The following is a 13,825-nucleotide window of genomic DNA, read 5'->3' as shown; positions in this document are numbered from 1 at the left end:
CTCTAGTGGACGTGAACTCTTCTGCCCATTCTCCCCAAGCTTGACCCCTTCTGCCCCATCCCTTCCAACCTATCCCTTTCCCAGACTCATACCAGCCCCATTCTCTTCATGTAAACAGTCCCAGTGTCCACTCTTGAGGCTTCTTGTCCCAGTCTCCCTTGCCCAGCCAGTCCCCTTTTAACTCCTCGTTCAATCTGTGTCTCGTGTCACTTCCATCCCCACTGGCTCCCAGTCAGTCTTCTTGCCCAAATAGAGTCAATGCCTCTCCTCCAACTCCCAGGCAGTTTCTCTTCTTCTCCCTCTAGTCCCCTCCTACTCCTTTCGCCCTTCTCCTGTCCAGCCTTTGTCTCCCCTACACTGGAATCAGATGGCTTCCTCCTCTGCATTGTCTGGGGGCCAGCAGGGCTTACTGAGCACACAAGAGGGACAGACTCCCTGCTCTTGGTTCCGCTGGCTGTGCACTGCAGTGGTCAAAAAGGCTAACAGAATGTTAAGAACTATTAGGAAAGGGACAGAAAATATAATGCCAGTATATAAAGGGGAAAACAGGTAGATATCTGCAACCCCCACCCCACCCCACCTCACCCCCATTCTGTATGCTCCTCCTGAAGCTCTGGTATTAGCCAGTGTTGGATACAGGATACTGGAGTAGATGGATCATTAATTGACCCAGTATGGCTGTTCTTGTGTTATCCTGTCTGCCGGGAACATGACAATAATGAGGACAGTGTGGAAAGAGAGTGCATTTTAATGGGTTAACTGGTACTAGGATAATCACATGGGAATCATTTCTTAAAAGAACAGTAAGAAAAGTAATCACGACTAAGGAATTCAAAAAGGTTGTGAATATAAAGCTCATTGGTCAGCAAGTGCAAAAGCTAGTGAGCTTAAGTTTTCTGGAACTGAGAGCAGATCATTTTACACTTAGTCTTACAACCATTCAGGGAGTATATGTAGCGTTTTAATGTGGCAATAGGAGTGCATTGTTGGGCCCTGTTTGTGTTATGGCAAGAAAAAGCAACTTTTTCATGTAATAGGATTCAGAGTAGCAGCCGTGTTAGTCTGTATTTGCAAAAAGAAAAGGCGTACTTGTGGCACCTTAGAGACTAACAAATTTATTAGTCTCTATTTGTTAGTCTCTAAGGTGCCACAAGTACTCCTTTTCTTCATGTAATAGGAGTTTGCTTACATGAGCAAACAAGTAGGCATGGGAGCTTTGATCTTGCCTATGCTTGAAGACAGCAGCAGCTCCTTTGATCTGGGAGGCACAGTGAGACGATGCAAAAGAAGCACGCTGTGCCCAGGTTCAAAGATAGACAGGTAATAGCGGTGAGTACACTATCAAAATGGTAGCCAGATCGTCTTCTTTAAATGTTTCTCCCTCTTCCCCCCAGGAAAAGGTTAGTCTAGAGAGACAGAATGGTTCCACTAGGGAGTGGAGGCCTTTGTTCGCTTCCCAGCTGTGCCACAGACTTTCTGTGAGAGCTTAGACAAGTCACCTGATCCACCCCTGCCTCAGTTTCCCAGCTGTAAAATGAGACTAATAATACTTAACTAACCTATGCAGGCGTTGAGGGCAAATGTTGGAGGCTCACTCTGATGGAGGGATCATCTAATTTCATAGTATGGTCACAGACTACCCTGTTATATTTTTTTTATTACATTGGATAATGTCTAAGACCTTTCAGATCATTCACTTCTCCAAACCCTAGCTGCCTTGGCCATCACTGTCATAATTTGAGGCAATGGGGGAACTGTAGCTTCGCCTGTGTATCCAAGCCATTACCTAATCGTGGTTCTCCCTCTACTTAAGATCAGAATTGAGGTTCTCTTTCTGTGGCATCTATTACTAATTGCCCCAGCTAACATTTCCGAGACCCAATTCAAGTAATCTTAGATGAAAGAAAGTATTAGAAGTAGAGATAAAATAGCCATAATGAAATAAGCTCAGGTCACGGAACACTATGGAAAAGATTTGGTAGGTTGTCTCTAACCTTTATTAATAAAAGACAGAGTATAGGATGCCTGAAAATCTCATATGACATAAGGTTTTCATTTGTCCGACACACAGTTTGGAAGTTTTTTTATCCCATTTCAGTGCCCAAGTCTCAGAGGTCAGTCATTCTAACTGGATTTGCGGTTTTGTACATGTTGGTTTGTCTATTTAAGTTCAAGCATTACATTTCAATTAGTGTTGGTGAGACTGTTCCTTTCCAGAGAGAACATGGTGGATAAAGCGTAGATCCTCTACTTAGCGAGAAGGAGAGCTGATAATAGATGGCATCAGTGAGGTGTCTAATGCCTATTTTGCTTCATTTTTCACTAAAAGGGTTAATGGTGACCAGATAATTACACAATAAATGCTAACAAAGGGGAAGGAACGCAGCCTGAAATAGGGAGATAACAGATTTAAAAGAGTATTTAGATAAGTTAGATGTAATCAGAAATTAGTCTAGGGTTCTTGAGCTAGCTGAACCAATCTTGGAACCATTAGAAATTATATTTGAGAATTCATGGAGGATGGGTAAGTTCCCAGGGGACTGGAGAAGGACAAACAGTAATACCTGTCTTTAAAAAGAGGAATAAAGAGAACCTGGGGAATTATATACCAGTCAGCCTAACTTTGATACCTGAATAGATACTGGAACAAATTATTAATCAATTGTAAGCACCTAAAGGATACTAGTAATAGCTAAGGCTACCTTTTAGTCACAGGTATTTTTAGTAAAAGTCATGGACAGGTCACAGGCAGTAAACAAAAATTCACAGCCCGTGACCAGTCCATGACTTGTACTGTATACCCCTGACTAAATCTTAGGGAGGGGCGCGGCCCGGGGGCACCATGGGTGTTTGGGGGGGAGGGCGGCCCAGGGGGGCCAGGATCCCCCACTGGTGCTGGGAGGGGGGTGTTGGCAGGGCTGGCAGGCTCCCTACCCGGCTCTGCACCTGCCCGGAAGCGGCAACATCCCCTTCCCTTAGCTCCTAGGCGGAGATGTGTCCAGGCAGGTCTGCACACTGCCTCCTCCCCAGGTGCTGGCTCTGCAGCTCCCATTGGCTGGGAACCACCATCCCTAGGAGCTGAGGGATGTTGCCACTTCTGGGGAGTCCTGTCCAATTCCCTCCCCCCCCCCCCCCCCCCCGAGGTAAGCACCACCCAGAGCCCTCACCTCCTCCTGGACCCTGAGCCGCTGTCCCCCCCCCCCCCCCAAACTCCTGCTGCTGCTGCGCTGGGGGTAGGGAGATGGCCCGGGACTGCCCCAGCAGTGGTCGGTGCGGCTAGCCCAAGGGCTGCCCGAGGTGGCCCTCAGGCCAGCCTCACCAGCCATTGCAGAAGTCACGGAGGTCGTGAAAAGTCACAGAATCCATGACTTCTGTGACCTTTGTGACAAACTCTCAGCCTCAGTAATAGCTATCATGGATTTGTCAAGAACCAATCATGCCAAGTAAACCTCATTTCCTTCTTTGACTGGGCTACCGTCCTAGTAGATAGAAGGGAAGCTGCAGATGTGATGTATCTTGATTTTAGTAAGGCTTATGACACAGTCTCTCATGAAATTCTCGTAAGCAAACTAGGGAAGTTACTATAAGATTGGTGCAAACCTGGTTGAAAGATTGTATTCAGAGTAGTTATTAATGCTTCTCTGTCAAAGTGGGGGGATGTATCCAGGGAGGACCCACAGGGGCGAGGCCTGTCTGATACTAGTCAATATTTTCATTAACTAATTGGATAACAGAATAGAGGTGACACCAAGCTGGGAAGGGTTGGTAACACTTTGGAGGACAGGGTTAGAATTCTAAATGACCTTGACAAATTGGAGAATTGATCTGAAATCAAGAAGATGAAATCCAGTAAAGACAAGTGCAAAGTACTACACTTAGGAAGGAACACTCAGATGTACAACTACAAAATGGGGAATATCTGGCTAGGCAGTAGTACAGCAGAAAAGCATTTGGGGGTTACAGTGGATCACAAATTGAAAATGAGTCAACAAGCTGCCGGGTGCTGGGTTGTGGGATTTGGTGGGGCGAAGTTTTTGCTTTATTACGCCCCATGCAGGTTCGGGGCGGCTGAGGAGGCAGTATGTTTCTGTTCAGCTCCCCGGGTTCATCAGTAATCTCCTTGACTCCAGAGAGATTACTGATGAACCCAGGAAGCTGAGTAGCAAATACCACTTCCTCAGCCACATGAGAACCTGCACGGGCATATCAAAAGTTTCTTCGGGAGGAGACGCTTTTCCCTGGGACAGCTTGGGGTCTGGGCAGGGGAGGCATGGCATGGCTGTGGCCGGCCCAAGGCTCCTGGCTGCGGGGGCGCTCAGGGCCTCCTCCAGCCAGGGAGGGCAGGAGGGATGCTCGGTGCTTCTCCAGGTGGAAGGGGCTCATGGCTCCAGCCACTGGGCGGTGGCAGGGGTCTTGTGGCTCCAGCTGCAGAGGGGTGGCGGGGCTCTGGCTTCAGGGAGCAGAACAGGTGGAGCTGGGGGCTAGCCTACCCAAAGGAGGGCTCTACTTACTGCCCATGCTCTCCCTCCTAAAAGCAAGAAAATAGCAGACTATGATTTTGAGTACTTGTGGCACCTTAGAGACTAACAAATTTATTTGAGTGTAAGCTTTCGTGAGCTACAGCTCACTTCATTGGCTGCTACTCTGAAACCTATGATTTTGAGGAGGCTGAGATCCTGTCATAGGCTTACTTATGCATCGTACAGTCTTCAGCCACTATGATGATTTAAAGTACTCCAGAGAAGCATTGCAGAAGCAAATGGTGAAAACATCTCACTCAAACACCATGTGTGAAGAGGTGCAAAGTGGATATTGTCTTAGAAAAAGTGGAGTGTTGAGGTTAGAAAGTGCCAAGTGGTCATGTGGTAATCACAGTTTTAGAAAGGTTTGAATGCTTCTGTAGATGACAGTAGAGACAGATGCTGATAATAGCAGTGGTTCTTTCAGGAACTTTCCTGAATATTGAATTTCCTGGTCCAATCTGTTGATCTTATTGTTAGAAAAATATTTACCATTAGTGAGAAAACAGCCAAATATCAAAGTGAATTCAAAAAGTAACTCCATTCCACGTACATTTTCCTTCATTCTCCTGGATTCTCTGAATGGATAGTTGTATTAAATGGTAACCTGGACCTGTTATTGAAGCTGAAGATTTTCTCCACAGTAGGAAGTGAAGAGGAATCTTTGAGCCTGGGGGGGCTTAGTACTAAGTATGACTATCTCAATGAGAAACATTAAGTACCCCAAGGAAAAATATTTCTCATTTTCCAAGGTGTGTGGAAGGAGGGGGGAGGAAATAATCTTAGAATAATGTTAGAAATTACCTTCCATGCGTGATTTCTGTCTCTTATTTGAGCAATGCTTTGTAGGTGATTCTGCAAGGAGGGAAAGGGATACAGTTTATAACCTATTATTAAAAATGTGCAAAATTAGCAAATTAATGAGTATTCGTTATTTATGGGATGATTTAAAACTATGAATTGTGTATTCATGATTTCTTCATGCTGATATTTTGACTCTAACAAAGAGAGACTCCGATACACAGATTTAGCTTTTAACTGCTTGATCTTATTTCATTTTTCTCTGACAAGAACTTGGGCTTGTTTTTATTAATCATTTGATAAACAAGCATGTGGATTTACCTCCACATGGGATTTTTGCTTGTTTTTATTAGTCTGTTTTGAGGCACACTACGTTATTCAATAAAGAATCCTACTTTCTTATTCTACATTGCAATCTTTTGTTTAGATGTTCTAAATAATTCTGCATTTTGCTGCTCGTTGTTGTTTGTCTCAATAGAATCTGTTTCTGACTAGTTTGTACTCTTTCTGCTCATGGATTTTAATTTTTCTCAGCCAAATTTCCACATGTTCGCTAACTGCGATTCTTTAGATATTGACATTAATCCCATAAAAGAGAAATGTTGTCAAACTCTTTCGTAATGTAAGCTTGTCATGGTTCTGCTAAATTTCTTTCCTTATTATTTTTGCAGATAGCCCAAAGGATAATAATTATTAAACTATCTCTTGCTGATAACCCTGAGACAAACACTGTTGTGTTTGGACAGAAGACACTGAGCCTGTCAGCAAAGCTTTCTGAATATAAATTTTCAAAAAAATACACATTAACCACAGTTTGGTTTTCTACAAGAATGTTAGATAAAGTGGGAGGTTAGAAGTAGAGACATTTGTAAATTATACTTTCTAGCATTTAAGGTTGATCTAAAGTGGTGATCCCAACGGGTTAACTGTTCCCTAGTAAAGGATACAAAGGACCAGCTGCAGCAAAAGCCGCCTATTTGTTCTCCAGCAGTTTTTGTATGTATTATTATTAGTTGTAGTATTAGTATTATTTATTTATTATTATTTGTTTGAAAGCCTCTGTTTGAAAGTTGTTTGGCTGCGAAGAAAATCTTCAAAGCATGAAGCAAGTATAACTGATGCAGCAATATCTGCTGGAGAGCCTGGTGTGAATTGTCCCATTCATTTAGCTGATGCTCACTCGGATGCAAATGGGATATTTTAATTGTTTCACATCTCATTAAAATGTGTAAGAAAGGAGAAGTGGTATGAAGATTTAGAAGTGTATTATAAAGTGGAGGCAGGCTGATGTAGGACTAGCTTAGGCAGAGAGGAGGGGGAAAATGAGGCTGAAGATGCATAAGTTAAGATGGGCAGGCCTTTAACAACTTATGGAACCGGCAGTGGCACTTAATTGGGTTTTATTCCTGAAACTCCGTTTTCAACAGTTTGGGAAATACCGATTTAAAGCAATATTTAAAAAAAAAAAAGAGTTGAGGATTTTACAAAGTATGGGGGACTTAGGGTAGAAGATTAAAGAGCAACAGGGTCTCTCTCACTCCTCCAACTCCCCCTTTTCCCCATTAGGGATACCTGGGAACCCTAGTATTGTTAAATATCTTAGTTTAAGCTCCTGGATTGAGTGGGTCCATTACTTCTATTAATATAGGGGTTAATTTTCAGTATGCATTAAAATCTAGAAAGCTGTAGGAATTTCCACCTGCTGACTAAGATGTGAAGTTCCATCATGAATTTCTGTGATTAATTAGTAGCCTGGAAAAAGAATATTGTTTTTGTTGAATTTGTTGAATCATGACTCTGATATAAGCAATACAACATTTTAATACCTGCATATCACTGGGTACATAATCTGTAACAAAGATGATAGATTTAACAGGTCTAAATGCAAAATATACTATGTAAATACATTACTGAAGTTACTTAACATACGTGACTCATCTTCTGACTATGACATGGTTTTCCAAGAAGTATGACTGAAATTTCTTCCCTCTTGTTTGTTTTTTAGCCCTGGAGTGAGATCTGATGTAAGCTCTTCTCCATCCACCACCTCAACAGCAACAGGACCACCTCCCAAGCTTTGCCTGGTCTGTTCTGATGAAGCCTCTGGATGTCATTATGGTGTCCTAACTTGCGGCAGCTGCAAAGTATTCTTCAAAAGAGCTGTGGAAGGTAGGATGTGTTTTGAGAGTTTATTATCTGTTAAAAATTATAAAACATATGTACAATCTAATGCCTCTGCGGGCATCCTTGCTGCTCCCTAGAATCCTATGGGAAATTAACTATTTCTTCTACAAATGCTGACCTCATGTGTATTCCACTGTGGGTACACGTGTACGCCATGTGCCCAGAGTCAGAGAATTTTGAAAGTAGTGTCCGTTGGTCCGTTCATGTACCCTCACTATCCTCAGTGCCTCCAACTGTGGAGGTAAAGACCAGAGCTGACCAACCGCTTCTCCAGTTCCTTCTTACCACCGTGTGACCTACGTCAGATCCTCCAGCATCCGGATCTTTGTCTTCCTTTGTTCTTTAGTCTGTAAAAATATATAGTAAATAGTTTTGAATTTTACTCAATAGTTTTAGCTAAGTTTTATAGTTAAGTAATTCCCCGTCTTGGGGAATTATCCTTGTGTACCACGTTAAGGGTGCTGTACTACATTCAGGCCTGTACACTTCAAGATCTGTACTTGTTGCCCATGCTCCTTCTCAGTCAGTGATGACCATCAGTGCTGCCTGTCCTGCCATGGGGAAGCTTGTGTCATGGCACGGTGCAGTGTCTGGTACACTTTTCCCAGTAGTACCAGGAAGTGCAGGAATTTGTCTTAAGAAGCACTTAATGGAGAAAGCTAAGAGATCACAGTCGGATCTGGGCTGGGGGACCTTTCCCCCAACCCCATTCAGCAGCTTGACTCAGCAAGGATTGCACTTCCTGCCATGAGGTCTGAGTTAGGCAAGGGAATCTACTCCCACAGACCCCGTCGGGGTTTTGTCAAGAAGGCAGGAAGCATTCTCATAAACATGAGAGCAAATCCTCCTCCAGGTCCGCTTCTAAGAAGTTGGATACAATCCTGCATAAGTCGAGCAGATCTTCCCGCTTTCCCCATGAGGACATAGAACATCCTGAATCTCGTGGCCATGACAATAAAGCCCACACATCTAATGTTCTGTCAGTACCAGAGCATGTTCTGGCAGCATCAGTTCATCTGGCACCAATTAAGACTAAACACTCAGAACTGACAGCACCAACAAAGGGCAGCCATCAGAAGCTTCAAACACCAATAATACCAGCTTTACCTTGCCTGAGTGTGGCACAGACTATATTTGCTCTGGCTCTGTTGGATCGGAGAGACAGGACCCCTCACACTCCAGGGACAGCAGAGTCTCATGCTCCACCTGATGACATTTTTGCTCTCCTTGATCCCCCAATTTCCTTAAGGGAGGAGTGTGTCCCCCATCCCATTGTCCAGCCATGGTTTCCTTCCAGCTGAACCGTCAGTACCACTGATGGATCCAGAATTGGCATTTTCTCTCTCAGTAGATTCTGAACCCCTGAGGAACTGATGTCTCCTCCTCTGAGGACAGGGGACCTGGACTAGTCTGGAGCCAACCTCCACCTCAGCACCTGCCTCACAGCTGTTGGTACCCCAAGCTGTGGGCACCTCCACAACCACAATTTGACTTGTTTTACTGGCCCTGTTGGGGCCGTACCACCCTGCAGAGTTGACGTGATCCGGTAGGGAGTCAGTTCACCCTTCCCCTGCAAGAGGACAGCCAGAGCTTCCATCTGACCCCATGGAAGCGGGAGGATTATGAGCCATATCCAGCAATTCTTCTGGTACCGACAAGACTGTCCTCATCATCTATGGATGAAGCAGTTTCTCCAATATCTTCTCCCATACATATCCCTAGTGACCATAAGCAGTTCCAGGAACTGTTATGTAGTATGGTAGTGACACTGCAGATCTCCCTTGAGGAAATTCAGGATCCCCAACATAAACTCCTGGACATCCTACAGGCTTTTGGATCCAGCCAAATAGTGCTTCCTGTTAATGAAGCCATTCTGGAACCAGCAAGAGCAGTCTGGCGTGCCCCTACCCCTAAAGAGAGCAGAAAAATGCTATTTTCTTCTCATTCTACAGCTAACTCTTTGGTTATCCAGTTTGCTATGGAGGCTTCTAGACAGCAATACCCTAAGTCTACTCTGGTTGACAAAGTGGGTAAACACCTAGATTTATTGGGAAGGAAGGTCTTCACTTCTTCTAACCCTCAGTTCAGAATAGCCAATTACCAAGCACTGTTGCCTAAGTATGATTACCTGAAATATTCCAAATCCATGGACTTCATCAACAAGTTTCCTTAACACGACAGCTCCATTCCACGCTCTCATTGAGGAAGGCAAGTCGGTTGCCAGGATCAGTGGTAGAAACAGCAGACACATCTTCAAGATAAATGGCAATAGCCATTGTCATGCGCCTTGAATCATTGCTTCACGCTTCGGGGTTTCTCAGAGAGATCCAGAACACTGTGGAGAACCTGCCCTTGGATGAAACCCATCTCTGACTAAAAGATAGATGGGTCCTTACACATTCTAAAGGCCAGGGCCACCTTCCTCTCCCTGGGAACACATACAGTGACCCCAAGAGAAAATTCCACAGGCAATCAACCACTTTACCACCATCAGCCTTGTAAGCCGCCCTGTAAGGGGCGGTGAGTTCAGAAGTCCTGTTTCCCTGCACCTTCTGCCAGCCTGAGCATCAGCATCATCCTGCCCCCAGCCAAATGAACATTTTGACAGGCGTTCAAGAGCTGCAAATGTATGACATCACCAACTGCTGATTCCCACACATCCTAGCATTCTTTTTCCAGACCTGGAGTGAAATAACAATGGACAAGTGGCTGTTAATCTTCATCCATTCCGATTATGCAATTTAATTTACCCCCTTGCTCTCTCCAAATCCTTCATTCCTGCCCCTTTTCAGGGGCCATTCTAATGAGGAGATTCTCAAACAAGAAATAGAGTCCTCCTTACAGCAAGAAGCAATAGAGCGGGTTCCTCTTGAGCACCAAGGAAAGGGTGAGACATCTTTTGGGACCAGGGCTGTCCCTACCCATATGCAAAGTATGCAGCTGCATTGGGCACCAGGAAATTTGGGGCACCAAATTTTCTGGTGCCCTGTGCAGCTGCATGCTGCTCCAGCCCCTGCCCCACCTCTTCCCCATGGCCCCTGCTCCACCCCCACCTGCCCCCACTCCACCCCTTCCCAAAAGACCCCGCCCTGCTTCTCCCCACCCCACCCCCACTCCCACCCCCCCTGAGGACTGCTACAGGGCCGGGCTTGCCCTTACCGGCAGCGGGAAGTGCAGTGACCCAGCCCCAGCTGCACAGGTGGTGAGTGCTGCGGGGGGGGGGGTTCCCCCCTACCCCCCAAGCTAGCCCCGCCCCCCTGGGGGGTGCTGCTTGGGGCCCAAGAATAGCTAGGGATGGCCCTGTTCGGGACAGTGGTTCTTCAAATAGCTGTGCCACTAATCTCCTCCTCCTATTTGAGTACTGTTTATCAGTCACCTGCAGTGGAATAGACATAGGAACCAGCAATCAAAGAAGAAGAGAAAGTTACTTACCGTATCGCAAGTGAAGATTCTTTGAGGTCTGTGCTCCCTATCTATATTGCACTACCCACCCCCTCCTTCACCTCTGCATTCTTCAATTTGTGGGAGTGAAAGAACTGGAGAGATGCTCAGTCTACTCTACCTTCATGGTTGGAGCCATGAGGAGAGTGAGGATGCCTACATGAGCCAAGTGACGCTGCTTTCAGAATTCTCCAGCTCTGGGTGCATGAAGCACATGCATACCCACAGTGGAATACATGTGGAGACTACCCATCTTGAGAAATTTCCAATTACTGTAAAGTAAGTAACTTTCTCATATCTAGACTATGTTCCTAGTAAAATAAAATTGGTAGTGGTGTGAGTACCTAAAGCATGGAGTACATGTACATTTATATAATGCACCCATTCACTGAGGGTGTAAGAGGGTTTATTGTTATCTTTGCTTGGTATCATTTATTTTTGTTTGCTTTTCTTTCATTGGTTGTGGTGTTGGTGTCATTTTTATGTAAATTGTGTGTGTTAATATGTGATAAAACTTATATAGGGCATGTGATTTTGAAGGTCAAAGTTTAAGTAGACTGTATGCCAGCCAGCTATGTGTGACATCCTATATGGAAATTGATAAGTTTATCTTAAACAATCCCATAATAGTATTATAGCAGTTTTACAACATTTGCTGTAAACAATAATGCTCATCAACCTGTTATATTCTATAAATGGGTGTATGTATTTTTTGAGATCACTAGATGACAGCATTGTGATAAACGACTGTCAAGATTTCTCCCTGATCTCAGTAGTAGTAAAGCAACAATTTAAAAAAAAAAAAGAGAGAGAGAGAGTAGATATGAGCTTACAATGTGTAAGGCAGCTCAACCCTTCTCCCCCCTCCCCCAGCACCAATATGATTTTGGGATGCATACACAAGCATTATGAAATGGACCAGGTTCTGCCTCCTTATATGACCAGCAGAAAGATGTGGGCAAGTTGCAGTTGTTGGGGAAGATTTTTTTTAATTAAAAGCTTACCATAATTCTCACACCCTAAGCTACATAATGTCAGTCTTGCCTTGGAAGAATCATGCTAGCTCCTAAAGGGCAGATGAAAAGGTTTGGTGTCTGATGTCTCTTGCTTGCAGCAATCCTTACTCATTTTGAGATGAATCATCCTAGCTGGCTACCCATCTTTCACAAATAACGCCAACATGGGGGGACATTATTCTCAACCAAAATATCTCTAAGGGCTTCTCCCTGGAAAACAGTGGGATACAAATCTGTTTCATACAGGTATGTGGGGCTTTGGTCCTTGAAATTAAACGTGTAGGCAAAGCAGCTCCCAGCTCTTTTTGTGATATAATGAGAAGCTTTTATGAAAACCTGAGGTTATTCAGAATTATCAGAAAAGCCATCTTGCAGTCCTGGCTCCTGCCAGACACTATAGGAAGGAATACAGATTTTTAGAAAGTTGAAGCAGTCTCTGAAGTATAACAGGAAAAAATACCACTTTGCAAGTGGTAGCTAGAACAAGGGCTGAGGCGACATCACTAGCTGCTATCAGTTGCCTCAGAGCTATCCGCGTGGCCTCCAGCCAGCCGTGTTTGGAATTAGACCCCCAATTGATGTCAGAGTCTTTTATTCTGGGAGCATATGGCTACCTATAGTTTTGGTAAAAACTGTTGTCACTGGACATTGTCCAAAGGGGATATTCTGTGGAGCTGTGCAAGGATCATAGGAACAACTTTGTTCTATTCCCAGTCTCTAGCAACCCCATAGAAATGTCAGGACCTGAATGAAACTACCCATCATCTGCTTCACATCAGAGACATACAACCTATTCCACATGCTGTTTTTAGCCACAAATAATCAGGAGCACACATAGCAGAGCTCTGTCTGATACATCTGAATAAGTTCCTAAAGGAGGCTTATCTCCATTTCCCATTGTACTGTTCCATAGACAGTTCTTCTGGTGTGCATATGGATGGTAGCTTTTGTGGGGGCTGGGGGTGGCTTCCCAAATTTGATTCACCTTTATCTGTCTCAAAGGGCAATTTTTCTTATCATGGTTCTGTACAGAGAGAAAAAGTGGAAACACACCCAGAGTAATAAATTTTCTGGAGTACTTCCTATATTGATATCTGCTACACAGCCATCAATACATACATTCACCAACTTCTACATATTTATCATACAGTCTTTAGTCAGTGCCATTTTTTGGCAGAAGACTTCTCAATGTCTTCGTGCCAAAGGGAAGAAGATGGAGGATATATGTAAAATTTCCTTTCTTCAGATAATAAGGTCCACAGATCTAGCCCACACTGGAGACAAATGGATCATCCAGAATATAGACGGAAATTGAAACCCAAAGACTTGGATTTGTTTCATTAAGAAGAATATCCCATTCTCTCTGCCAAAGGAGAGATTATGCTTTTTTTCCTCAAAGAATATTTAGCCCAATCCATAATTTAGGAAACTAGAATGGAATTATTCTGGCTGTGGAAGTTCTCTCAACTGACAGCAGCTTCTCTGGGTGAGGCATTCCTCTTCTGCCAGTGACTGACAGGTCTGGTTCTGCCTTCGAGCTGCAAGCAGGCTGAAGTATCCATTATAACTGATCTGTGGACTTTACTGCCTGAAGACAGGAAACTTTCAGGTAAGCATGGAATTTTCCTGGTATGGAGTGCAGCATAACGGGGATCTGTGGATTGGGCCCACAGTTTGAGGATGTGACAGATTGCTGTAGATCTGTACTAGTTTGTTTGTTTTTTTGTTTTTTGACTTCCATTTTATATCAGGCCTTGTGTCCTCTATTGGGAGCCAGCTTGAACTGGTATATGTGTAGCTTGTTTTTAATGTATAAAAAGGCCGGAAAAGGAGGAGGTGTTTCTTACCTGGTGGAGAGCTGAC

The 13,825-nt window shown here is 44.2% G+C and overlaps 1 protein-coding gene across 3 annotated transcripts in view; it reads left to right on the top strand.

Moving 5' to 3' along the window:
• Nucleotides 1-13,825, top strand: part of NR3C1 (nuclear receptor subfamily 3 group C member 1) — a 158,005-nt gene that overhangs the window by 95,171 nt on the left and 49,009 nt on the right. For all 3 annotated transcript variants that reach the window (XM_007063607.4, XM_037907573.2, XM_043552847.1), the window contains exon 3: nucleotides 7,327-7,490. In XM_007063607.4, the coding sequence (XP_007063669.1) occupies nucleotides 7,327-7,490 (164 nt within the window). The remainder of the gene's footprint in view (nucleotides 1-7,326; nucleotides 7,491-13,825) is intronic.

Source organism: Chelonia mydas, chromosome 8 (genome assembly GCF_015237465.2).
Source record: "Chelonia mydas isolate rCheMyd1 chromosome 8, rCheMyd1.pri.v2, whole genome shotgun sequence".
Taxonomy (NCBI): Eukaryota; Metazoa; Chordata; order Testudines; family Cheloniidae; genus Chelonia; species Chelonia mydas.
This window is presented reverse-complemented; position numbering and strand designations above follow the sequence as displayed.